At 39.4% G+C, this 27,957-nt stretch overlaps 2 protein-coding genes across 3 annotated transcripts in view; both read left to right on the top strand.

Annotated features, from left to right (window-relative positions):
- Window positions 1–397: 397 nt before the first annotated feature.
- On the top strand, window positions 398–1,925 carry LOC119148299 (spidroin-1-like; the record flags this gene model as incomplete). Its single annotated transcript, XM_037388275.1, is given in 6 exon segments — window positions 398–1,366; window positions 1,369–1,415; window positions 1,417–1,498; window positions 1,501–1,569; window positions 1,572–1,735; window positions 1,737–1,925. Coding segments are annotated over 6 exon segments (642 nt in total), but the record flags the coding sequence as incomplete, so codon positions are not given.
- The window catches only part of PTPN12 (protein tyrosine phosphatase non-receptor type 12), a 78,151-nt gene continuing 51,906 nt past the window's right edge, over window positions 1,713–27,957 (top strand). Inside the window, exon 1 of one of the 2 annotated variants that reach the window (XM_037388827.1) lies at window positions 1,713–2,044. In XM_037388827.1, the coding sequence (XP_037244724.1) occupies window positions 1,946–2,044 (99 nt within the window). In that variant the 5' untranslated portion in view covers window positions 1,713–1,945. Of the gene's footprint in view, window positions 2,045–25,322; window positions 25,347–27,957 lie in introns of those variants that run through there. The other variant, XM_037388828.1, reaches the window with a different exon arrangement.

The raw sequence follows: 27,957 nt of genomic DNA on the forward strand, positions 1-27,957 counted from the left end.
ATGAGTTGATGGACACGGAATTGGGCTGAGGATGGTAACATGCCATTTTGCTCATTCTGGTGTAGAGGTGGTGATCTTTGGCAGTCATCTAAAACAGTAATATCTTGCACCACCACAGGAAGACCAAGCTTTTATGTAGGTTTGTTTCAGTAGCAAAGCCAGCTTAATTGAATCATCTGAGAAGAAAGAAACACAGATTTTCTGTGGGTTTACACTGCAGCTGAATCAATTCCCTGAGCTGGTTCGATGTATTGTCCAACAAGCAGTTGTGCCGATGTGACTACAAGCGCAGCACAGTGCAGTGGGTGGAAACGAGTAGTAGAAACATGCAGTTTGGTAGGAGTGCCTTCAGTGGGTTATGCTTCTCATCACAGACCTTCATCATTAATCTGTGTGACAAAGTTTTATTGGATCAACTGCATCAATAAAGGCTATGTAGTTCTTCACCAATAAAATTACACTTGAAAAGACTTGACTTAGTATATTTGTTATGCTATAGGGCTATACACGCACACACCTCTGAAATTATTTTGCTTTGCTGAAGCACAGGTTATAAACATAACCAAGGCACCGCACAGGAAGATGTTTTAATGTTTAACTATTTCACGTAAAAGGCAGGAATAGGCTTTTTACCATGCTGGCTCGTCATGTTTTGACATTGCCAAAACATCCAACATGGGGTAAGAAAGACATTTTAAAGCGTTTCCCAGCGGGAAGGCCCGAGGTGCCCGCAGCCCCCGCGGCTGGGGCGCAGAGGGGAGCGGGGCGCAGAGGGGAGCGGGGCGCCGCCGCCTGTCAGACGCGCCCAGCCCGCCCCGCCCCGGGCTCCCCGCGGCCCCCGGCCCTGTGCGGGCACCCACCGCCGGCGCTTCCGCGTCCCATCTTCGCGTGCCGACATCTTTATTAAGTGTGTGTGTGTATATATGTATATACATACACACATACCCGTGGGGAGCAGTGCCCACACACGAGTCCGCGCCCGGCCTGTCACCTGCCCGGCCCGCCATCTTCCTGCCGCCCGGCTTTTACCACAGCGGCGCCCGCGGCCCGGCCCCGCGGGGAGCCCTTGGCCCCGCCTCGGTCACCGCCACCCGCAGGGACCCGCGGGCACTTTCCACGGCTTCGGCCTTCCCACCCGAGGAGGAAGTCCTTTTCCTCCGGGCGCTTCAGGAGGACGCTTCGTGAGGAGGCGACAATCCCCAGCCCCCTAGCCCTCCCCCGCTGCGGGCCGCCGAGGGCGGGGGACGCAGCCGTGGCGCGACTACAGGTCCCGACATGCCGCAGCGCCGGTCGCTGCCTCCCGGCCCCAGAGCTGTAGGCACCCACCGCCGCCCCATTGTACTCTAGCCAGAGGAAACCGCACTTCGCTGCGCTCAGCCTCCCCTCCCCCCCCACCTTCCAAGTGGTCCCTTCCAGAGCTCCATTCGGCGCCCTGCGGAAGGTCCCATCCGTGGGAAACGGGAGGGGCTGGCGGCGCGGGGCGCGGCGAAGAGCGCAACGATTTCTCCCTCGAGGCTGGGCTAGCCGCTGATTGGCGTGCGCCGTCACCAGTAGGACGAGGAGGCCGTCAGGAGAGCCAATGGACGAGCGGCAAGGGCGGGCCGATTCCCGAGGAGGGGCGGGCGTAGGAAACGCCGGAGGAGCGGGAGCCGCGCCTGCGCGGGGGGAGGAGGTGGGGACTTCGTCGTGTCCCTGTGTCGGCGGCGGCGTCCAGGGAGGGTCGGGCAGAGGGAGGGGAGGATGGAGCGGGCGGTCGAGCGGCCGTAAGCGGGGTGGGGAGCCGTGCCGCGCCAGCAGGCCGCGGGGCAGGCCCGGGGGCTGGGAGAGGCGAGGCAGGGCAGGCAGCCGGGTGTCGGGCTTGTGCGGCGGGGGGGGCTGGTAGACGGAGAGCGGGCGGGCGGCCGGGGCTGGGGCTCCCGCTCCGCAGGGCGGCCGGCGGGGCAGGATGAGCCAGGAGGAGATCCTGAGGAAATTCATTAAGCGAGTCCAGGCCATGAAGGACACGGACCACAATGGGGAGGACAACTTCGCCAGCGACTTCATGGTGAGGGGCGGCGGCGGTGCCGGAGGGGCGGGCAGGGCTCCCGCCTCCCCTCGGGGCGTGGGGGGGAGTCCCGCCGAGGTGCCGGGCTGCCCCTGCAGCCCCTTCCCCATCCGCCTGTGAGCATCGCTTCCCTGGGAGTGACCTGCTATTGTGTAGCCCGGGAGCTCGGCCGGCTCCCCCGTGCCCCCCACCACTTTCCGAGCTCGGCGCGGCGAGGGGGGGGGGGGGGGGAGGTGGCCGCCTTAATTTGCCCCTCTTCCTGCCCCCACCCCCCGGGAGGGTTTGTCACCGCAGCCCTCTGCCCCGGCCCTCCTCTGCTGCTGAGGAGATGGCAGGGGATCGGCTGTTGCAAAATTAAACGAAAGCCCCTCCTCCCCCCCCCCCCCCGCCCCCCCCTTCCTTCCCTGAGCAGATAAAGGGGACAGAGGCGGCTCGGGGAGGGCTCTTAGCGCTTCCTCTCCCCTGCAGCCCCTTTTCTGGCGGGGTTGCCATGTATAATGTCATCTGGGGATAATCGGGCACTCCTTCCCTCCTTTCCCCCTTCATCTGCCCCTGTAGCTGCCTGCTTGAGCTCTCTCTTCTTTCTGAGATGTGTTAAACGTATTGAATAGTCCTTGGAGGAATATTCATCTTCCCTTCCCTAACATCTCCCTTCGCTCCCCATCCCCCATCGCAGCCCTGCCTGTATCCCTCGTCCTTTCTTCCTTCCAGATCAGTTCACCGTCAGCCTTTGGTTAACGTGTGTGCTCTGGGGAAGAATTTATTGGAGAATTAGCTCTTTTCCTGGTTTGTTTTAGCTGTTTAATCGAGCTGCTCAAATGTTTGAGGAGATTTATCTTTTGAATAGACGGTCTGAGCTGTGAACAATAATTTTGATTGGGCAGATGTCACTGGCACTTTTCAGTATTGTTTAAATACTTCACATCAAAATACGGTTTGACCTACAGAAGAGCTGAAGATGAGCGGGTTAGCAACCTCTGTATACGCGTATCTCTGTAGCTTTATTATCTGGTGCTATTTGGGATTAAACCTACATTGTTAGCCTTTTCAGCTGTCGGTCTCTGCTAGTGGTCTGGGAACAAAAAAAACCCACCCCAAAACCTCAATGTAAGTGTCGCACGGGAGATAGTCTGAAATGTGGGGAGGAGGCCACGGATGTTGTGCAAGGCGGAGGGTTTGGGAGTGCTGGCAGGTCCAGGGGTGGAAGAGGAAGTGGAGTGGACTTTGGGAAGTAACGAGTTCATCCAGGGTGGGGTGGGAGCCCGTGGGAAATCGGCCACGCTCTTTGGGCAGGATTTTGCAAATACTGAAAGTATGCTGCTGAAACATCTGAGCGTGTGGGAAAGGAAGAGAGAAATATGTGAGATGAAATATGTAATATGTAAATGGCGTTGGAGCAATAGGACACATCTAAATCTGTTTTGCTGAACAGAGCATCTTTACACAAGAATTTAAAGGTTAAATACTTTGACAGGACAGTTGGACAGTTTAGTTAAGTGATAGTTTTAGTAATATAATTGTTACTAAACACAAATTGATGTCTTGTACTGATGGGTCTGTCTTGTTCACGTAACTACGTGTACCTTACAGTAAGGGTGGCCTAGACTCCGTGGAAAACGGAGGATTTTTTTAATAGCCTTTATGTTAAATACTTTGTACTAGATCTCCTAACCCACTTCTGCCATTTTGTATCTGATAAATAGCTTAATGTTGTAGCCTTCTTATAGTTGAATCGTATACAGTAGTTTTGTCATCCTTTCTTCTAAGTAGTGGCACCTCTGTACGGAAAAATAGCTTTTGTTTCAATTTCTCTATCGACAGCTCGTTGTTTCTATAGCTGTCCACTGTATAGTCAGTACGCTTTCTCATTGCTTTTATAGAGCAGCAAGGAAAGAATGCTGCTAGAAAATGGGAAAATAAGATTGTAGGAACTGATTGTCAAGGCATTTTGGGTGAAAGGTGTATTACCTGAAATGATGCTAAATGCTGTGGAAAATACTGTGTTCAAAATTTCTTTTGTCCTTTTAACGCTTTGTATTCCAAACATTCATACTTGATTTTTGTATAATAAATTATAGGAAAACCAGGAAACTAGGATGCTGATCTTTGGCATTAATAGTCACATAAGTCTCAATATTCATCTCTATTTAGTAAAGCAGATGCAGATTAGTGTGGCGACCAGAATTGTAATTGCTGATTTCTTGGGTTTGGATTTTTTTCCCACTGTGAACATGCTAGGGTATTGTGTTGATTTTTTGTGTATGTGTTTTGGAGTGGTGGATTGTGTTTGATTTTGATTTTTTTCTTTAAACAGAGCCATGCTTAGGTGCTGTTTAAAATGATTGAAAAGGGAGACGACAGGTGAAGGGGGTAAAAGCTTCAGTATTCTGTTTTCTTCAAGACTTAGAGATTTTTCGGCAGGGGAAGGGAGGAAGTTGTATTTTCTCATTTCAGTGCAGGATGTACTGTTCCTGTGAAGCAGTGGCAAATTTGTGGAATAGGAATTGCTGTTACTCTTTGCTTCACTTCCAAGTCAAAATGGAATCTAAAATAGGTATGAAATAGTGGGTAAATGCAATTGAAAACAATTCTTTATTTTCACATCTTTATTACCTTTGAATGTGTTGAGTAATAGGCTTACAGAATTATATTTAGGCCTGAGTGAATGAACTAAAAGTACTTGACAGATGGGGGCCAGGGAGTGCTGGAAAAGAGGGTAGAGAAGCTAGAGTTATGTGCAGGTAGACTGAGTAGTCTGACTGTTACTGAAAGTCCATAGCGTAGATGACTAAGACTGCTATTTAATACTGCTATTGACATACCTGAAAACATATTCTACTTGGAAGGTGGAAAACTGATTATTCCCCCTCAGCTCTCATCTTATGAGATAGATTGTACTGGAGGGCGAGCAGGACTTAGTAGGAAATCACTTCAGCACTATAGGTGTACATAGTTAGGTTTAAATGAAGGAGATTGTTTGAAAAGAGTATAGGCTTTGTGTTTTGCTGGTAAGCATGTATCTGCGGATATAGAGGCAAGTGGGCTTTTTCGTAAAATAATGTCGGTTAGGATTTTACTCGTATGGTTACAATACATCCAAGAGTATACTTTTTCCTTGATTTCTGCTGACATTGCTGTTTAGGCAAAAGGAAGTAAGTATAGATTGCTTCCTCTTGGTGTTTCATGTTGTATGAATACAACCAGCACGGTCTAGATTCTGATTTTCTCTAATGAACATGTGTCTTAAATCAGACAAGGGTAGGAAGTCAAAGCTCCGTATGGAGGCAAAGAAAACAATTTTTCTAGATTTTAGAAAGACCTCATTAAATATTTTTGCTGGTTTTTAGTTTAATGTTTCCACAACTAACACATTTTTGGGTTTTTATGTGATTTTTTTTGTCTCAACAAAAGCATTCTGATGCTCCCATTTCTATTGTTTGTCTGGTGTAGACTACCACTGTTAAAGAGCATGAATGGTGTAAAGCTTTACCTTAAAAAATCAGATGTTATGTTTCAAATGTTTTGTGGTCTATGACATCTTGCTTAATCTTTTGGTTTATATCTCTGGCTAATCAGTTGTTACGGAAGACAGAGAATGGTTGGAAGTGTTTGTGGTGTTTGCAGTGGGTACTGTGTAGGGGACCCCCAGCTGTTGTCTGGAGGTAGTGGTGTCAAAATGATCCTGTCGTAGATCATCAGTCCAAATAATACTGATTTTTAGTAACTCCTTCCAAAGTTGTTAGGTAGCTATGTCTGGTGTCAGATCTTTTTACACCTTTCTTTCAAGAGGACACTGGTAACTAACTCAAACAACTGAATATTGAGTATCTGTGTTCTGTTCAGTCCATCTAAGCTGGAACCCTTAATCTGGGAATAGTAAAGAACTTGATGTGCTGTTTTCTAAAGTATGAAAGAGGGTTTGAACAGGTCATTGATTTGAAAGGGGTAAAAAGGTAGTTTCTGTGCTTTTAATCTCTTAATGTTTTTAATTTTAAGTACTTCGTTTTGTGAAAGTCCTGTTTGAAAAAACGGGAGGTGTGGAACGTGCTTGACTTCTAAGGGTAAAAGCTAAGTTGATCATAAGCAGTGCTAGGCCAGATGTTACAAAACTTGCCTTCCCTAGTTTTTTTGTCTCATTTCTCAGGAAAGCGCGTCTTTTCTAAAATGTCCAAGACTACTAAAAGTGAATTGGCAATCTAGACTATTCTAAATCACTGATCAAGACTACTAGGATATGTAGCGAACATCCCAGTACTAATGGCAATCATGACACTGATTTTGTTCCAATTCCTTTACATTCTGGAATAGCATTAAAGATATTGCTATATTCAACCATAGCCCTTGGGAAACAACCTTCTTAAAAGCTCATCTGTATATTAATGTGCGTTTGTGTAAATCTTTCTGATTCAGATACCACTAATGCACCTTTTGAGTATCTGTGAAGATATTTTTCAAATTTATAAGGCAAGCATATAAACTGGAAACTTAGTGAAGAAAGATAGAGTATTATATCTCTCTGCATTACTTTAAGCTTAAGAAAAGATAGCACTGTGTAGACATTTTTGGAAATGATGTTTTCTAGTATTTATTTACATAATGAATTGTTTCATGCTTGTAGCACATAGTTTGAAACATGAACTCTCAACTTAGGCTTTATTGTATATGTTATACGATATGCTGTCTTTTCAAGAGAAAAAAAATATTAAACTAGGAAAAACACTTTGGTAGAATCAGCTAGATGATAAACTGTTTCTTGAAACTTCAAAACTAAGATTTAATTGGTGTAAGTATAGGTCTGCATGAAACTCCTGGGGGCTTTTGAATGAACATCAACAGTTCCGAGCACTTCTCTTCCCTTAAGGGTGATAGAAAAAGTAACTGGAGAAAATGACTCGTATATATGTTGTACATCTGGTCTGTTATAAGAAGCTCTGCTTTTAGAGATGTGTTAATAGGCCACAGGCAATTGTCACTTTAGATGTGCTTTAAGCCTTTTTATAATTTCAGGGTAAAAAATGGGTCCTGTTACTACTCATCTTCTGTATTATGCTTTAATTTTAGTGTTGGTGTGTTTTTTAAGTTTTATTTCCATTAACCATATTTCAGCTAGATGCTGTTAATTTGATTGGGGGACACACACATCAACAGATTACTTCATTGTGTGCAGTGACAGTCATCCAGGCCGTTCATAAAGCTTTATTTACATAGGCTACATCTGGCTGGAGCAGTATGACTGAATAGTAACTTCAATAACCCTTAACTTCAGAGGCTTCTGAAATTTTGTGAAATACCATTGTTTAAGTGTTATCCAAAAACACAACTTGCTGTGAACAACCATTCAGTTTAAAATATTCAGCTTTTTTGTCCCCTTCTTAGGAAATGAGAGCTGTTCCTGTTGTTTCCAAGATGCCATTCAGAATTTTCATAGAGGCAGTTGACTAGAACCACAAAGCTGCTGTAGTGACCCTGGGGTATAAGAACTTGGAAACTCTGCCTAAAATTGTGGTAGTTTTTTCAGCTAAATGAAACTAAAACAAATCAGGCAATTCTCTGGGTTGTGTCAAATAGGTTGCCTGGTAGTAAGTTCTGTTTGCTCAGTCTCTAAAGATAGCAGCATGTAAGTCTGCTGTTCTTATGGAATAGAGGTGTTGTATACTGATTTTGTTGAATATTATAGAATTTTTCAGAAGGAACAAACTGTAATCTTGACCTTGCACTTCATGGCATACTATATACGCTCCAAATAATTTAAATAGCATGTCAAATACATACTTTGCTTATAGTCAGATCTCAATCCTACAGTGCCTTTTGCTGTATATAGTTATATACGTATATAGGTATTTAGGTATCTCTATATATAGATATCTCATGTGACCATAGTTCGTCAACCCTAGACCCTAATCTGTAGTTCTGTAGATCTGTGTACATGCAGACATATAGGTATATACCTGGATGTATGCTTATATACTGCTCCGCATATTTGTGTGACTGATTGCTATAGCACAACTTTCTTCTTTTGGAGTGTACGTCATTTACTTTAAAACTTCAATAGGTTGAGGGTATTTTTCCTTGATGATGTTATCACTAAATAGAAGCTTAATAGAAGGATAGCGAAATAGAAGTTATAGCTAAATAGAAGCCAGGGAAAGGTTAACCTGAAATTTACTTGTCTGATGTGTATGCATTTGTTAATAGTAAGTGTAATAAAAGACCAAGGCTTTTAACTTCATCTTAAAGCTATTGATTTGTAGTAAATGGACATTCTGGTTGATATTTTTCACCGTTACTATTTAAGATTTGTGGATTTTATATTGTGTACTGCTACAGTTGCACTGTAATATGCTTAGTAGCTAAGACATTTTGGCATAGGGAAAATAATAATGCACTTGTTAGCACTGGCAAAAGGTGGAACTATAGTAGTGCCCTGAGTACACATTTGTAGAACTGAAATCAGAAGCTGGATGATGTTGTTTTTCTTGGGTTTATAAAATGGCCTTTAGTTAGGGAGAGGCATTGGTGTAAAAGGTCAGATACAGAATTGAGTAAGGCGTAACTTCACTGGGTAGTGCACAAGGTCTTTGTGCTCTTAGGAAGCGCGGTGTTTGCATCCTGATATTTTCTTCTGGCTGTTCTACTCCACAATTGCTATGGTTATGCCAGGGCAGGTTTGGATAACTCAGCTGTGTATATTTGCCCTAAATGAAGCATGGATATGCATTTCTATTTCTGTTAACTAGCATGTGAACGTTGCAAAGAGATTAAGCTCGTTGTTTTCCTGCTTCATCTGGCAAAAAACTTGCCAATGTAAACTTAACTCATTAATTATTTGTTCAAATTTGGACAGTTAGGACATGTTCACAGAAGGAGAGTGCTCTGGTACAGCTGTGGACTTCTTGATCCAGAACTGGGAGCCTCAGAGAGCAGCTTATTGTTGAAGAGTACTGTCTTGAGTCCCTCTACATCTTTGAGAAACAAAATTGTGTTCAGACTGTATGCTATTGAGACAGTACAAGTACAAGTAGCTGGTAGCTTTACTATGGAAGCTGAGAGTGCAACAGGAAGGTAAGGGAAGAGCTGTAAGAGGAGAAGAGCGTGGTGAAGTCTGTCAGACTTCAGGACCATTGTTCTGCGTTGAGAACCAGAAGTATCTTTGGATACTGATGTCAGGATGTTTCAGCCACTGCGAGGTTTGTGTAGGAAAAATTACTGCTTGTCTCTCTGAGGGCCTTGTTCTAGCTACCCTTTTGCTATCAGCTTTGGAATGAAGAAGTTCTTACACAGCTAAAAAGATAGAGAAATAAGTTTCCCAAAAGGTACCAGCTAAATAGAGGTATAAATGGATGACCTAGTTTGGTTGACCTAATTTTTCCTCTTATCTATCTTCCTACAAACCGATACTTCTAATTTCTTTAAAAGGTAATTTCATTGGTGGTAATCAATTTTTGGGAAGACTTAAAGGCAATAGTGTTCTAATGGAAGTGTCTTATGAAAGAAAAGCCTAGAAGAATTGAATTATCAGCTGTAAAAAGTAGCAAGCTGGTGTAGCCAGTTACTTTAGTGGGGGAAAATATCTAGCTGTTGTGAGAGGACTATGATGTTGCCTCATGGGCTAGACATGTTGTTAGGAGCAAGTGCAAATAAAGATACATTTCATTCATTCAGATTTCTAGAAGGAAACATCAGTGATTTTGAAGGAAATCCTACCATGATGCTTCTGACCATTAATTTTTTAAATTTATTTTGTTGGAGCTCCCTTAGTTCAGTAAAAAGAATGGAATTGCTTAGTGTTAGGAATGCGCCAAGGGCAACTACATTAGTAGACTGAAAGTTGTAAGTGCTGTACGAATCAGTTGGCTTGTTCAATTTTTAATTTGCTATCATTTAGAGAAATCCTGTTGCAGTTATTAAGTGTTCATAAGCATATCCATATAATTTAGTTTCCATTCTCTTTGGAGGAAGTGCCGTACTCTCTGTTTTTTATATGTTGGAGAACAGGGCTTGATTGTTAAATGTTATGGAAATGTATTAGTTTTAATTGTACAGTCTTAGCTATGAGTTTTGGTGTCTGAAGTCATGGATTGGAAAGCATTAGTTTCTAAGGAGGAGTTATTTGAAACCATATTGCTTTAAAGAACATACACACTACTTTAATCTTTTATTTAGTTATAATACTGAACTTGTCGATTCAAACTTTTTTACATTAACTTCCTCCTTATGTAGCCTTGTAAGTTGTAGCTGGTTTTGTTTGTTTTTGTAAGGTCAGAATACAGTGGTGTCCTCTTAAACGATTTTGTTGTCTTGCTGCATTTGTCTGTCTTGTTGTTCTTACTGCCTCATGTGGATGACATCTGCTTTTTGTTTTTCATCTGAAAACACACAGATGTTTTTTATTGTTTGTGATCACAGGAAGAACAGCTCCTGTGGATCAGTGAGATTGAGAGCAGTTCTTTGGTTCTGAACAGGTAGATGGCGTTTTTTCAGCTGTGTAGTTGGGCTACAGTGGGAGCAAGGGGCCAGGACTTTTTCTTCTGGACAGCTAATACAGGGCAAGCAATGGGAAGCTGAGAAGAATGTGGCACATCAGTGGCATTGTCTCATCTTGTGCTTTTATTTGGGTTGGGCAGTTAGCACCTCTGCTGTCATTGCTATCTTTCATATCTGCTATGGGGTCAATATCATGGATGAGAAATTTATTTTTTGTGTTGAGCTGGATGTCTACAGCTGTTTAGACAAGGTTTTAGTTCATGCAGGTTTTGGCTGGACTTTAGACACCAATAGGCATGAGTCCTAGCTACTCACCACATTTGAGAGTTTCAGGATGCTGTTGGTCCAGAATTTTTGTATTGTTTTCAGTTTTTTTGAATTTATCTTAATTTTTTTTCAAAATAGATGTTGTCTCTCATTTATGTTAGTATGGTATTATTTTTATTCCTCTGATAGCTGTGTCCTCCAAGAACTATCTTTGGACAGCTGGGTTCCTAATTCAGAGGATGCTGCGTGGGTTGCCTGTCTTTAAGTGTTAGGGGACTTGCCAGTGTGGATTATGCATCAAGTTGAAATGACTGATAGCTATGGGAACTGCAAAGCTTTTGAGAAGCTTGAGTCGTGTTCCACTCTGTCCTAAATGTTTCACTTCTTATTTGACTGTATTTGACTCTTTAATGCATAACCCTGTGGTGGAACAGTATTGTTTTTTCCTCAAAGCACTCAGTGTTCTGGTAGCATATGTGGTGTTTGGGTATAGCATTCTACTTAGAATTTCTTACTGAATTAGCTGTCCAGTATTTCTGCGGTCTTATGCACAAAACTGAGAAATGGATTAACATAAACAACAAACAAACCCAAGTGCCTTGTGAGTGAAATTGATCATGGGGATGCCTCAATGGTATATGTATTACATCCTGCATTTTTGCAGTCCGTAGCTTTTTTTTTTTTTTTTTTTAAACTGCCTTTCCACATGTAGAAAATAAGTCTCGATTCTTCTATTTTCTACTTGAATCTTTGCCTTCCTGCCTAGGAAGTAGGATTACAACTGGAAGCTATGCTTTCATTATTAGTTACTCCCTCATGTGTATTCTTATAATTTTAGCAAATAGGTAATTGTTAATTGAAATGAATAGTGTTGTCCAGTAGGAGTACTCAAGGGAATCATTTAGTTCAAAATAAAGCTGGAAAATGAAACGCTTTTCTGGAGGGCAGGGCATATGTAGGTTAGTTTAACTACTTCAAAAACCTGAGAATTCCTGCAGAAATGAATTAATTATAAATTGCCTATAGGGCAGTACCCCTATTGCATAAACTGTTAAAGGAAGGAAATAATCTCTTAGATATTGTGAGTCTCCCCAGACAGCTCTTAGTATTTGACAATTTCTTCTAAGACTTCCATTTTTAGTAGAATAGGTGGTTACACAAAGCCACGCTGATTTTTATTGTCATCAAATTAAAATGTAAAACTAATTTTAACTCATTTCCTGTGAGGTTGCATAAACATAACCGTGTGTAAATATTAATGAACATATAGGGAACTTACTATAAGTAAGTCTTAATGCAGAAAAATGGCTATGATTTTAGACAAGTGAAACAATTTTGGAAAGTACTTCAGGCGCTCACTGGAGTTTATTTTAGTAAAGAAATGTGTTGTTTTATAGATACTTTTATTTTTCTTTTCTTTCTACTGCATGATGGGTAGGCCCAGAAGGGAGAAATGTGGTTTACATTGTGTCTTTTAACAGCTTTTTGCTGTAAATCTGGAACACAGGGTCTTTGCACTTAAAGCTTTGGACAAGAGTCTGTTTTTCAAAATGAAGGTTCTGAAGTAAGTTGTCATTAAGGTGGATGTTAAGCCATATAGTCACTCACAAATCGGTCACAGCCTTTGATATTTTCCTTATAAACAGAAGAACCTTTCCCAAAGGCTATTTCACAAAACTGCTGTGGGAATTGCCCTGATATTCTGTAGTGACATTGCTCCAGTTGCTTCTTAAACTGGTGCCTTATATTTTCTTAATGTTTTGATTAAGGTGATGAAATTTGAGCTTTCATTTCTATTCTTTGGTTTCTGTTACAGTGAAAATCCAACCTGCAAATTATTTGGAATGTCAACTTGCTGTTTTTGTTGTTCTGAAAAGAACAGGTAGAAACTTGAATACTTGAAACTGGCAGAGAGAAGCCTAGTTGTATTTCTTAGAAATTACAGAAATCTATAGCTTGTTAATAAATGATTTCAATTGATAAAAATGTATGTATCCTGAAGTTGGCAATCTGTTGCCATAAATCCATGTATGAGCTGTGATTTCCTAAAGGCAAATAATATTTGCTTCTAAAATTCAAGCTAATTCCGTAACTATTTCTAATACGGAATACCCTGAATGAGAGTTTACATTTGTTAACATATATGTTGCTAAACAGTGTGGCATTTTTGGTGCAAAGCTATATCGATGTATCTTTCTGGCACAGGATTTTAAAAAGCATTACCATTGTTTAAATTGGTGATTGTGTGAAAATGAAGCCAGCATCCTGTTTGTATGGTCTTATAGCATACATAATAGGCTTTGCTTCCTGTATTCATAGAAAAAATATTCCATGTCTGGTTAAGTAAGGCAATATGATCATCCAATGAAGAAAGTATGTGGATATAAAAACCTCAGTGATGATATTTTTAGCTCTTAAGATAACTTCCAGACATATTAAGTGTACATCAGGCCAGGATGTGTTTAGAAGTGAGAAAATTAGCAATGAAGTAGAAAGGAAACTCAGTGCAGGGATATAATTAAGTAGTGAATTGATTTATTTCTAGGGAGACAGTATGTTTGAACTAAAAATGACCATGATTTTAGTGAGGTAAAGGATTTTGTAGGACATGTTGTCTTGCATTTTAGTGCTATGTCCTTTAGATTTTATGGGGCCATTGTGTCACTGCTTTAAAACCTCCAGAACCTGATCCTGAAGCCACAAGTTTCCTGAATCATGTATTGACGGTATAGATTTTCAAGTAGTGTTCCTTGCAAACTAGTCCAAGACAAGTGATAAAAACACAGCAGACAGTATTTACTTGTAAGATTTGTATGTTTTGTGTTGTTTTTTTTTTTCTTTCCCTCTTATCAGATTCTTACTAGTGTGGTATTGGAATTCAGTGTTTATTGGTAACAACTGAGAAGGTGAAATGTTCTGTTTGTAGGAATGTAGTTTACCAACTTCATATGCTTGAACTGAAGATTTGTTTGGATTAGACATCACAACCTTCTCTCCTTCCTGTGGTAGGTCAGTTTAATGGGTATGTGATTGTCAGATTGTGTGGAAAGTTAAGTACATAAAACCTTTCAAATGATAAACTGGACTTAAGAAAATCTCCAGAAGAAAGTTGGAGAACTCTGCTTATGCAAGGTGTGTTGTGAATTTTAAGGGTATCTCAATTGCCATGGAGGAAGGGTTTTTTCAGGAGAAAAAATAGAAAACATGACAGCTCGTGTGGGCTCCCTGTTGCATTCATACTGCTGTCTCTTGATTTGTATTTAGCTTGTTGGATCTAGCTTCTGGACATTGTATAAACAAGATATGCTTTAGGAATTCGGCATTTATGTCAGCTAGTTGTTGAATCATCCCTGCAAAGCGTGTAGTTTTCCACTGGGCATAATACTTCTGTCAGAACTTATGCAAATTGCAATGTGTATTTTTGATTCAACACGTCAATTCTGATCCATCTTGAATATTTTATTTTCATTTTGCTTCTCTTTTTCTGTTTTTCTGATTTTCTTTCTTCACTTCCCTCCTGTGCTTGTGCTATCCTATCCCTGTACTACTAGAATTATTTCTTTATTTTTTAAATCATTGGCTATTACTGTTTTTGGAAGACAGAGGCCATTGCATGATAAGCGGATGAGTGGAAAACCATGTGAATAAGTTAAATATCTTTGTTCAACTTCCTTTGCCTTGCTTTTAGACTGGAAGCTCTTTGGAACAAGCATTAGCTTTATACAGGTTGTTATGGATTTAATACACTGAAGGCAAATGATTACCTATAGTGTAGTTTGGCACCCTTTTGAGCTGGGCAAGCATTGATTGATTGATCAGTTGTTGGGTTAGAAGAAGAGAGAAGGTATATGGGTTTATTTTTTGTGGGGTTTTTGTTTGCTTTGTTTTAATTTCATGGTCAAAGCAGAACTGGCTGGTCTATTTGAGCCTGCTTTTAAATTCAGAACAGAATAGATTAGCCATACATATTACTGGCTTTATTATCATCTTAAAGAAAAAGTTAAGGTTTCAAATGTTACCTAGCTCTGACAATCAGCAATTTTTAATAAGTAAAAATCTTAGAAGCATGTTAGGTCTGGACGATGGGACAAGAAGCCTGGGAGGCAGGACAATAAGGCTTAACCAAACTGCTTAAACACAACTGGAAGAATTGAAAGGGTTTCTGCAAAGCTGTTTTGAATGTAACAGGCGGTTTTTCCTTCGTGTCTGAAAGCTGGTCTTTTTTGATTCTCTTTGGAAATGGTCTTTGTAAGAATCGTCATGCAGACTGTTGCTTATGAGTTTTCATGATATGGTTTGCTCATTTCCCCAGGATTAGTATTCCAGAGTTTGTAGTGGACCGGTGGACCAAGTAGTATTGCTTATGGATCCCTCTCCTCAAAAGAGGAACTGTGGTATTGAACTGTTGTCTAAACTTGGTTATTACAGAAATTCCTGGATACCAAAGCCTAATTTGAGTGTCAAGAAGTTAATGTTGACCCCCGAGAGCTAGAAGGGATGCAGTCAATATTCAGAGAGAATAGCAGTGCAGCTTGCATTGGGGTCGTGATGCAGTCTTTTAGTAAGTAGTGTACTTGAGTGTTCTCACGTAATGTACTGTTTGCCATAACACATCTATAAGAAATGCTTGCATCCTGATACGATACTTCACTGCTCCTCTGAATTAATTCACTTTAGCTGTAGAGCATATATTTCTGTATTTTGCATTTTAAAGCCAGGATTTAGCAATCCTGTATGTCTCATCCTATTACTTGTCATGCAGTTACTGTCTCTTTAGAACAAATGTGTATTCGTGTCTGGGCTTATTAGCATTAATAGCTGTTCTGGTTACCCAGTGGAATACTGATGCACAATGCTAGCAACTGGGAATGAGAAGAAGGTAGCCTTTAAGGGAAGGCACAATGTAAGGATTAAAGAGGGCATTGCTTTAGAAAAGCTCCTGTTCCTTAAAGTCAAACTGCAGCAGACATTGGGGTTGAGGTTAAACTTAATTGACGCGTTTGAAAATAAATTGAGATCTCTTAAAGCAATTGATTTTGTTTTGTCACTTCCATCAAGGGAGAATAAGATTGAGAAATGTGGTTTGTATCCTACTTACAGTGTGCTTAAATAGTGCTCCTTTTAGGAAGTGTTGGGAGTTCTGATACTTGGAAGGTGTCATTGTTTCTCCCTAATTCAATCTGCACTCAATATCTAGCCTATTTCCCAGTTAGAAATACTGCAATACGCAGTCTTCCACATCTGTAGGAATTTAGAAGTTTTCTAAATAACTAAATAATTCTAAATGTTTTCTGACTAAAGGCATATCTGTTTCCACACTGAAAACCAAGTCACGTAATTTTCATGGCTGTAAGCAGCAGTACAACCTGTTCCTTTTAAGTTGTTCAGTGCTATGTAGTCTCACTTTCCCAGTTCTGGTTTTTTTCTTGTATAAAAAAAGAAGCTCACACTTTGCTTGCTTTTAGTGTTTCCTATCTTACTTTGTAAAATTTGAGATTACATTCTTTCTTATCTAGCCTTTCCCAAGAGTGGCTTTGATAGATCTGAGGAAGTAACTTTGGTAATGCGACTTTCCTCATTTCCTGTATTTCATCTACTGATTTTGTCATTCTGAAAAGCCATGAGTAGTCGTTTCACAAACTCACATTACCATTATCTAAAAGTGTAATTAAGTATCAGTTCTCCAATTTTAGATCTCTAACTTCAATATGCAGTAAAGTGCTGTAAAGTGTACTTTTCCTTGAGGGAGGTAAAAAACCCATCTGATGGAGAAGGAAGCAATGAAGAGTAAAAGTTAGGAGGAAGCTATTCAAAAACAGGAGTTCTTGTGGCGATTACAACGTGTTTCGGTGAGCTAAACCAGAAAGGTATTCATAGCTTATTTGCGTGCAGGTTAGCAGCCTGCTGTGCTCTCTGTGAGTAGATGTCTGTTGAGCAATATATTGAGTTGAAAGAGCCAGTAAAAAAAGTGGAAGAAGTTCTGCTTGTGTCAGGAACTGTCACCGGTATTTTACAGTCAAATAAGGCCTGACTCTGGTTTCTGCAGGCAGTGGGCTTTGTGATGCTAATCCACCTGCTGCCTCTCTTATGTGCCCACAATCGTAGTGTCTCACCCAGTCACCCTGTTAATTCTGTGGCTTGGCTGAAATGGTTTCCAGTTTTCCAGAATTAGAATGTGAATTTGGCCACAACTGTAGTATTTTCTTAGATTATTTTTTTAAATATATCTGTAAACAGAGAAAAGAGGAATACTTCATCTAGTGTTGAGCAACTTTCCTGTTCCTAGATGGGCAGTGTCAGTAGCAAGTTACTATACAGACAGAATTTGCTCTGATGTGAGGAAGGAATGGCAATAGAGTATTAGTGGCTTAGAAACTAATGTTAAAGGAAACACAACTGGAATAAAAGGCTAAGAGGTAGAAAACTGTTAAGATTTGGTGCAGTGGTGAAGTGATGGGTATCTGACATCTCAGTATATAATTAGCTGTTGTCATTGATGTTAACTATTGCTACAGTGTATTAAATACAGTCCAGCTAATCTGTGTCTGTAGGGGTGGGTATGAAACCATCCTGGTGACAGTTCATTGTACTGGAAATTTAACAGTCTTGCATTGAAGGAAGCATGACTCCTATCAAACTTAAAAAAAATCTCAAAGCTGTAGAAGTAGGAAACCCCTCTATATCTTATAATCATGTAGATCGTTAAAAACTCCTTCCTGTATTCCATTTTTTGCTTCCATAATGCATGATGGGAAGAAGCAGATGAATAGGAAGGAGTTTATGCACTTATGGTTATAACTAGAGGGAGACTTTTTTTAAGATCTGAAGTATGCCATAGAGTTGTATCCAAAGTGGTTACTTGCCTTTCCCTAAAAGATGGAAAGGCCTAGAATCTGCTACTTTTGCTGATTTCAAAAAATAAGAAACTTGTGAATTCTAGTAATCTTGCCAATCCATTAGCATTTGTAACTTAGAGGGGTTTGATGGTGTCTAAATGTTTACGTACATAATTAATAATTATTAAATCAGAATTAATAAACCACTGAAGACTTATTGCTTTGTAAAGGCTACTTGTATGCTGAGGTGATGGGTTTGTTTCTTGAACACAGTAAATCAGTTGAATATTAATATTTTTAATTGTGGTGATCAAGACTGTCTTATGCTGCCTGGAAAGGATCTCAAAATGTTATAAACATTTTTAGTTCCATTTTTGAACAGTGTTAAAATCAGAATCTGCCATACCTGATACAATATATTCATAACTGGGGAGAAAAAGGAGTACATGAATCTATAGATCAGTTATGTCGGTGCTGAGTACACCTGTATTTGACCAGCCAATAGTGTCAGCATTGGTGGATGAAGATACAGTGTAAATGAGACTGACAGGAAATGTTGTTGCATTTGGAATGTGGCTAGCATGCTCTCCTTACTGCCTTTGTTTAAAGGACCACTTGTGTTTCCAAATTATCAAAAGTTGTCTTGGAAAGAGATGGACCAGCAAGCAAGGCGTTCCTGTAGTGCATATATGCATGTGGGAAGAAAAACCTGGACTTATGTCCATATTGAGGGCAGTTTTCTTGAGATTTCTTTGGTTTTGTAGCATGAGAGTGAAAGTGTAAAAATGTCTGAGATTTGCTCAGGCAAATAGGAGCTGGGTAGAAGACAGACAGTCCCTTAAAAGTAACTTGGTTATAAAGCAATGAACAGTTGAAGTGATCATAATTATATTTGTGGTGTTTGGGACAAAGCAGTAACATGAATGAGATCATATTTTGCTGCCTGGAAAGGATAAAAAGTAATCTGCCATACATGGTGCAAGAGGCATATTCTTAACTGGGGAGAAAGATAAGCAGCTAAATTTTAGGATTATATGATTCTTCATGGTTTCTTCAGAATACAAAAAAAAATCTGTAATGTGTGTTCTGACTGGTGAATACTGAGAGAAAGAATATGAGAAATGAAACAGCCATCCTCCCAGTTTCTCTCAATGGGAGATGCTGAGTAGGAGCTCCCAGACTATATACATGGTCACAGCAGCTGACGATCACAGGACGGCAGGACCTATCACTGCTATATTGACAGTCAGGATAGCAGCAGTTACTGCTACCTGGCATGTGTAAACAGGCCCTGTGCTGCTTAAAAATGTTTTATTTTTTTAGTTCTGTATAATTTCCTTTCACTCAACTTCATAATTTTATTTATTTATTTATTTTATTTTAAGTTCCTATTTCTAAAGGAAAAAGTTGTGGTGAATTTTTTTTTTAGCCTTTTCCTGTCTGGCAAAGATACCAGATATGAGTATGCAGTAACTAGAAATGGTTCTTCTGGAGCTGTGTCTTAAGGCAAGTCCTGCGTTTGCTCAAATCTGCTTTAAGGTGTTTTTCTTGCTGGGGAATCAAGTGAGAGAGTTCTCTGGCAAGTTGGTCTGATATCTTCACAAGGAAAGAAATCTCTACTTTTTACCCTGCTGAAATTCTTAATTTCTTATTTTTCCAGCTTCATAGCCTTCCAATTCTCCTCCACAAGAACCACCAGGTTTCTTGTGTGTGCTAGATCTCTCCCAGCATGCTCTGGCCCGTCAGTCCTTCATAATTTCTAGAGGTGGCATTAGTTTCCGAGGTCCTGCTCCCAAGTTTAAGATTCCTTTTATATCCTTAAGACTCAAATGTAGACCTTGAACCCTTGAAATCGTCAGGCAGTTGGACTAGATGATCGGTTTAGGTCCTTTCCAACTGAAATGTTCTATTCTAAGCATATAGTTTATCTCAGTATCTAGATTTTTTGCAGGTGAATAGAAACATTAGTTTCTTCCTGCAACAGGCGCTTAATGTGCCTGAACTTTGGCTTCTGCTCTGTCCTTTAGGGTGTGGTGTTTTCATGCCTATCACAGAGGATTTCACACTGTGCTATAATAATTTATTTTATTGCTTCTGAATCTAAGTCTCTTTAAGCTTGATTTGTATTTGGGGGGGGGGCATTCTTGTGTCTAGTTTTGTTGTTTCTTTTTTTGTTCAAGTGTTATTTTGTGTTTTGGGGTACTCTGGGAAATATACAAAAATAGCTATATCTTGCAGCCTTTTTATCACCCATTTACAGTGTGCCTTAATATCTATGGACCAATGGGCTGTACGTTTGATCAGTAATGTTGCATGAAACAGCTGTTGGTCTTTAGCCTGTTACTATAGTGGCTAACATTTGTGTCTAGAACTGTATTTGTTCTGTGTCTGGTGTTCACAAATGCTGCTGTTGCTAGCTGCTTCTATTGTGGCCCAGGTGATGCCCAGGGATGCTTTTTAAGAATTTCCTTCTTTATAGTTGACCTGATAACCAAGGACTATCAGCGGCCTTCTTGTTCGTTAGGATCCAAGGTTTTCCTCTGCCCAAGAGGACACTGACATCTAGTGGATGGGTCCCACAGACACAGGTCAAGCAAACTGCTGCTTTAAGGCCATCTTTTTTCTGGACTTTGATCTCAATTTTGCTTTAGTTTAGATCCTGAGGGTTGTTTGGAAGAAGGGGAGGGGAGGGGGGAAGCCTAGAGAAAAAACCCCAAACCCTAGCCAGTTTTGTGTAACTTCTGGGATTTAAGGTGTAAGGCTTGTGCAGTCAAACATTTTTTTTTGGTGGTGGTGGGGTTGGTTTTTTGTTGGTTGGTTGTTTTTTTTTCTGCTCAGTCAAGTTGCCTGTGTGTGAGCCTCAGGTGTTTGTAATAAAATGATTCAAGATATTACATTCCCCTGTTGTCTTCCCAGCCTGTGAAGAAAAGTTGTCTGCATAGCACAGCAAGAAAAGACAAATGTTCTAGTTTCTTACCCAGGACAGACAGTGCCCCCAAATACCTTCAGTTCTGGGCCTATCTTCTCAGTGAAAATTGAAGCCTTATAACATGTGGTAGTGTAGCTTTGCAGCTTGTCTCAGGAATCTGTTACTTTAACTGGGAACTGTTACTTTAACTTTAGCAGGAAAAGTTTTAATAAAAACACAGTTTTTCCAGGAATGTTTCCAAGCAGAGAGCAGTGCTTAAGTACTGAAACTTTCTGAAAATGTTCATCGAAACGTTAATATCACTTTAAAAATAAAAATAGACATTTTGGTTGAAATAGTAAAATCCAAATTTCTTTATCAAAGAAACACTGCATAAAGCTTGACAGTTTAACTATTAAACATCAAATCTTCTATCGGAGACAGTCAATGTGAACTGAGTAATTGATTGTGTCTGTGAGCAGTTAACACCATTGCTGCAGATTATTGTTTGATCTGTGAGGGTTTAAGCCATTCTGCACTGGTGTTTGTTAAACAATGAGGCCCTGATGTTGGATTTGTTGACTGTCTAGTAACTTTCTAAATGAGATGAAAACAAGAGACAGTTTCAAGGCACTTAAATTATGACTTAAAATCAAAAGAAGCCTTTCAGGCCCCATTTAATGGTGGGAAAAGTCAGAGAAAGTGTAGACTGACAGTGCTTAGAATCAGTGTGTTAGACTTAAATGTTTGGTAATGAAAGGCCTTTAAAAAGGAAAATCTTGCTTCCTTGTCTGGAGAAGACATTGAATTTTTTACTGAAAGATGCAGAGATTATTCTACTGTTTGCTAGCATTCTTTGGTGATGGTGAAAGTTTCTCAAGTAAAAACAGACTATCACAAGCAAAAACAGTAACAGAAAAATGAATGCATGTGTTATAAGAAATACCAGAAAATAAAATATAAAGGCTACTAACACATTTTCTGTGCTAAAGGGCACTTAAGCAACGCAAGCAATGGATAAAATAGAATACAAATGTTTCTGTCCTAAGGGGAGAATTTTAGTAATCTCACGTTGAATTAGTTTTATTAATATTAGACCATGAAGAAAAAATAAGAACATACAGTCCATCAAAAAAGAAAAATCACAGCCTCAACTGACTTGTTATTTTAATTAAGAAAGAAGAAAAATAACTATCTCCTGTTGACTGTTAAGAATTTATATTGGCTCCTCTCTAGAAACTTCCCAGTATCCTGGGCTTACTGCTAAATACAGCTTCTTTATCAGTAAATACGCTGTGTCTGTATTTCCTTGGTGACTATTGTAAATGCTTATGAGATGCCACTTAGTTAATTTGTGACAATATACATGTGAATTTCCTTCATTGTCAGCTTCTAGTATACAACTGTATTTGGCATTTTTTGTTCAGTCTTATTTCTTTTACCCTGAAAGTCTGTCTGCTTGGTTTGTTACAGTCTCATCTTCCCCTCTTTTGATTGTTTTCTGGCTTTGTCATCAAATGTCAGTGTGCTCAGCTTTTCATAAGAAGTCACGAAGGAAAATGCCTAATTAGCTTGGGAGGTTTTTTGAGAAACTCCACTTGTGAAATCTCTCCAGTCATCTGACTCTTCCCCCCCCCCCCCCCCCCCCAATATTTTTTCCTTGTAAAAACAGACTAAAGAAACTTTTGTCTTGCCTGAATTTATGTAAAAATTCACATACTCTTCTTGCGAATTGGCATTATATCAAATACTTATTTGAAGCTCCGATTAGAAGAGCTTCCTTTCCCAAGAAAGGAAGTGGAGTCTTATTACTTTGTCACTTATGCCACATAGATGAGAATTACAGATAACAACTTTGAGGTATTCCTGTGCGTTTCTGAAATATCTGGAAGTAAATCTATTATCTGGAAGTAAATCTGTTATCCAGAACCCTGGGACGTTGAATAAAGTTGTTTATATTTCAGATAGAAAAAACTTAATGAGGGTTTGCTATTGTTTACCAAACAAACTATAGACTTCTGCATTCTGGATCATAAATATTCACATCTTTAAAGTGATGACAGTTGAGGGTTATTTTAAATTTTCCATCAGCTTGATTGGCAAGGCACTCACCTGAACCAGATTCATTTTACCAGTTGACTTTAGTACTTTTTTATTTGTTGAAATTTGTTACTGTAGAAGGACTTGCAAATTACATTTCTAACAAACATAGGCTGCAGGGTACAAACATCAATGACAGGCTACTTTAGAAATCTTTTATGTGATTGAGTGTATACTTCATATGAGGTAAGCATTTTCCTGCTCTTCAAAATAGAAGAATTTCAGAAGTAATTACATTATAAATGTAATAAAGACATCCTAGAATCTGTTTAGAAATGAATTTAAGGTTTTACTTCCAGATTTGGTTTATGAAGTGCAATAAAATGTAAAATGTATATAAAGGCTTTATTTTAGAAGTATCAAAGATTTTTAAAGAGGACCCAGACAATGTGTTTGTATGGACCCTTTAGTTTGCAAGCTTTTGAGTCTTCAGGACAAAAAATTTCCTCTGAAATGTTCATGATTTAAAAAGGTTAAACTTCAAACAACTTGATTAAAAGAGTATCTTATTTTTAAATTATTTTTTTTTTAGTAGCTTCACTGTGATATTCTTGTTTGGGTATTCTAATGAAATGATATAGGGCTGCAGAAGAAGCAACTATTTCTTTTGCTGGTCACTTGGATTTGCATGGCCTGAGAATACTTGTGAGTAAGGTTACTTTGGAACTTTGTGTTAATGGTATGTCAGACAATGTATTGGAAATAGTTATGTTTGAGGAAAAATCACAGCCTTTTCATTATTTCTTTTAAGTGGCTTGTTGAATAAAATATGAGGAAAGTAAGAAACATTTTCGGTATGTTAGTACTATAAGGTCATAGAAAATGCATATATGCCTATGTTATTTTTGTAGAAGAGAATTGCATGTGATATACATGTGTGGAGGAGGTTTAAAGACTTTTTTTAAATTCAGCAGAAACAAACTGAATGGCAGAGTTTTTGTTTTCAGGCATTTAGCAGTGTTACTTTCAACTTTTGAATATTTAGCCATTAAAACAAAAACTTCCAAGAGAAAGAAATAATCTAAAATCATGCTTGTTGAGTAACTGATTATTTAGGTCTGTTATTTCTGTACTAGACATTGCTGCTTTGGTCTTGTTTGAGTCATCGTTTTATAGCTCTTTCTGCTGGAATTAGGAGAATTTTGTTGGCCATTGCATCCCCTATTTTATCCCTTTTTGAAACCAGAATTGGCATGATCTGGTTGGAAGGTGTGTGCTTTTGAACTGCTGGGGACATACTTGATAGGCAAAAATTGAGAGATACTACAAATATAAACAATTAAAACACAAAATTCTTTTGCCTATCCATAAACGTTGTGCTGGTTATTAGCTAGGGTTATTACAGTTGAAATCTTAATACAAGTTTGTGTCTTTAAAGAAGCTACTTCTTTCTGGCTCTTAAAATGCTATTGAACTCCATCATAAATGGCCTCTTTATTACTAGCACATTCCTTAGCTTCCAGACACAGCCTCAACGAAAGGGTGAAAATAGTTGTAAGCATGCTTTCTCCAGTTAGTAGAAATTTATTTTCTGTTTGATACCTCCTCTTTCCCTTTACATTGCTTTACATACACCCTGTGTATATGTTACCACATGGAAGTACTGATTCAGTGCTTGTCAAAACTTTTCTTTATTTGTATTTGTGTCTGGTAAGGTTTTACACTTGCGGGTTTTTTGGAGAGGGAATAGTTGTTGAAACCTTGTGAATGTTCTACGTGCCTGTTACAAACACATGTAACTATTAGCAGTACCTACCCTAATCTTGCCTGCTGAATAATTCTGGGAGTTCTAAACTACTGCAAGTCTGCAGGTCTCTACAGATACTGGATTTCTATCCAAGGTTCAAGCCTGCATTGGGGGGGGTGGGGGGTGGGGAAGCAAGACTTCTGGGGAAAGGTAAAACTGGTGTATTTTTATTGGAATTACCTGCATGTCCAACATCAGCATATTTAACACTGAACTCATGGCATCACATAGCAATTCAACTGTATGCTACAGGTTGTCACATAACTGAAAGGAGAAGCACCTTTGAGTTCTAGAGATGTTTCAGTAGGGTAATTTGGACTCAAACCCAGATCTCAGTTGCAATGTTTCTTGACTGTACAAACAGCTATGCTTTTTACCTAGAGCATTTGTTAGGCTCCAGAGTTTCAGCTTAAAGTTATTCTTGGTGACAGTCTTACAGGGCAGGATGGCAGTTTCAGACAAATTGGCAAGACATAGTTGTTAAAAAGCCCTAATGCCTTTTTGGGAGGTAGAACATAATCTCTATAGCAGAAGGTTTTTTGGGGGGTTGCAGGTTTATTAAAAGGCTTTAAGAGTATTCTCCTGTGCCTTTATTTATAGCAGCTTTGTTAATGGGAGCCATCAGGTAGGAAATTCTAGTTTACTTCTGTTGGAGTGAAAGCTCAGTGTTTCCTGCATCAGTTGTGGTGGTTGTTTTTTTTACTTGGTGTGAATTGGGCCACAAACAAGCACTGACCTCAAGGAAATGTGTTCCAAGGCGTGGGAGAAGAGGAAGAGTTCTGCAACTTATGAAGGAAGAGGGAGAAGAACTTTGGTTGGTTGTTTTGATTGTTTTTGTTTTTTCTTTAGTGCTGAGCAGAAACAAAAACAAAATATAGTCTCCATGGAACTTTATGCTTTATTCCACATACTATGAAGTCACAAGCAAGTAAAGACTGTGGGGAGAAGAAAGTTTTGATGGTAATACATTATGAAATTTCTCTGCAAGAATTTATGTGGTTAAATTAAATGTTCTTCAAAGACAGAGGCTTAGCTGATACCTATTTAGATATTTATGTTGCTTGCTCGTATGAATTGTACCTAGTCTGTATTGGCTATACAGGTCTTCCTTTGAATGCTTGTCACAGGGTGCTTTTGACTGTTTAAGGATGTTGTGTCTCTTAAAGCATGAGCACTGAAACCGAAGAGAGAGTCATGTCCAACAGTGACTGGCCCAGCCAGTCTTGTGTGGCCCTGAAAAAAAGCGTAGCTTATGTTCTTTTTAACTGCCAGATTGAGCTGGAATAAAACCTCTTGCCTTTGGGTTGTTCTTTGTGGAAAAAGTCTCAACTTGCCTTTAAATAATCTTTGTGCTTCCATGGGCTTGTCCCGGTGATGCTGATACTCTGGTATCTGTTCTTACTATGTCATAGCTGTTGGATGTTACCTTCACTTAGAAACTTACATCTGATCTGAGGGAGGTAGGGCAGGTATCTGCTTTCATCTCTATTTCAAGTGAAGGGCACACTCTGTAGAAGTCTTCACTCAATTCAGATGTTACACTGATGCTGTCAGCATTGCATCCAGGATGTCAAAATTTGTTTGCCTTCAGAACTAGTCTGTCTAGATAGTGGACTGTAGTATGGTCACCTCTCCTGGATGACCCAAAGGGTGGCTCTTGAGAGAAAGTTTACCTGGACCTGTAACCAGTTTTTCATTTTAAAACATGCAAACAAAACCCACTTCTAGCCTCAGAGTGGAAAGTTCATCGCACCTGTCTCATACTTGCTCTGAGACTTGCTCCTGGCAAGGCTTTCCAGCAGAGCTCTGCTGGTGTTGCAGGTTTGCTTGTGCTTGCTTTTGCAGACCAAGTTGAGAGAAGAGGTGGCCACTAAAACTGTTCTCTGCATCTTTGTGTTTAAGGCTAAATCTCTGCTTAAAATCAGTGATTCCGCTTCTGGTTATGGCCTTACTGAGCAGCTACAATCACTGGGACCATAACAAGACTGGGCAGTCTTCCTCTTTATTTTGGATGCCTTATAGCAAGATGCTCTGGATTCAAGGTGTTTGTGCACACTCCCAACTGACCTGTTACTGTGTTGTTGCGGAATTCCCCCAGAGATTCCGAAGGCTTTCATGGTCTAGGGTGAGATAAGCAGTTTTGTTTTGCTTATACTGTAAAAGCCTGCATTGATTACATGTATAGATGACATCTCGGAGAACAGCTACAATACGTAACCTTTCCTATTGTCCCCTATGTGTGCCTAACCCTACTCTGTAGGAAGCTGCTGAAGGTAGAAGGGTTATACGTCTTTGTACCTTTGTTATGTGATAGTACAGTAGTTTCCTGCTACAAAGGAAATACACATGTAATGAAAACTGGATTGAGTTTGACAGTCATTTTTGCAAGTCATTAATAGCCATCATATGATAAACCCTGAAGTTTCTAACTGATCTGAATGCAGATTCAACCTAAATGAGGCATAAATATGCATCCATCAGTTTCTTGAACAAATCAGCAAAGCTGGTGAAATGCTGGCGATAAACTGTATTAGTAGTTCTTGTACAATCTTATCTACAGTGTTGTGACAAAAAGGTCTGGAGGTGGGGAAAGATGTATTTTGCTTCCTTATTTCAAGATATTTTGTATTCAGTAGATTGGCACGCATTGCTATTCTGCAAGTTCTAAAAGCTTAAAAATTTTTAGGTGTCAGTAATTCCCTTCACACGTAAGAACAATCATCATTCATTTGCCCTAAAATGAATGATGTTAGTTGTCTTGAAAAATTGCAGAAAATTGTATGAGCTCAAGCCTTTAGTTACCATCTTGACTTGAAAGTTCAACTACTTGTGAAAAATGAATCGGTGAGGTGACTGGCATAGAAGACTTAAATATGAAGATGGCCTATTTTATATGCTACTGTTAACAGACTTGCTGCATTTAGTAGCTGTTTTCTTAAGTAACAAGCTGCTGGATTTCTTGCAGAGATGTTGATTGATTCCATTAAAAAGTTTCATCAACTGGAGTGTTGTAAAACCATTCTCTTAAACTATTTGCCATAGCTTTTTTTAGGAGCATCTTCCCTTTTACTCGCATAGCAAGGTAAGATGAGTAAGAGCTGTATATGTTCAAGGAAAGACTTAAAGGGAAAATCAATATTCAATGCAGTTTTTTAATGTACTTGTGCCGTCAGCATACACAAATCCACCAAAATCTAGGACTGAAGGAATAAGAGGAGAACAGTGAATCTGGTAACTTGGAAATTGTGCTTTTAAGCAGGTTCCCTGGTTATGAGTTTCCTTGTTTGTTTCTTTAAGTACTTTGCTTCCTTATGCTGTTTGTGTTTGTTGTTGGGTTTGAAGATCATCTTGTTGCAAAAATTCTGAGGCTTATTTCTGTTTTGAATTATCAAGAACTGTTACAGAATTGCTTTAACACTGTTAAGAAGCCTGTTATTTTATATTATTTATATTTATATCATGTCATTCTATTTATATATAATTTATATAATATATATAATTTATGCAATATAAAAATATTATATTTATATTATGTTATTAAAAGCATACATTACTATACATAAGTAGTGTA

The sequence above is a fragment of the Falco rusticolus genome, chromosome 5 (genome assembly GCF_015220075.1).
Source record: "Falco rusticolus isolate bFalRus1 chromosome 5, bFalRus1.pri, whole genome shotgun sequence".
NCBI classification, from domain to species: Eukaryota; Metazoa; Chordata; class Aves; order Falconiformes; family Falconidae; genus Falco; species Falco rusticolus.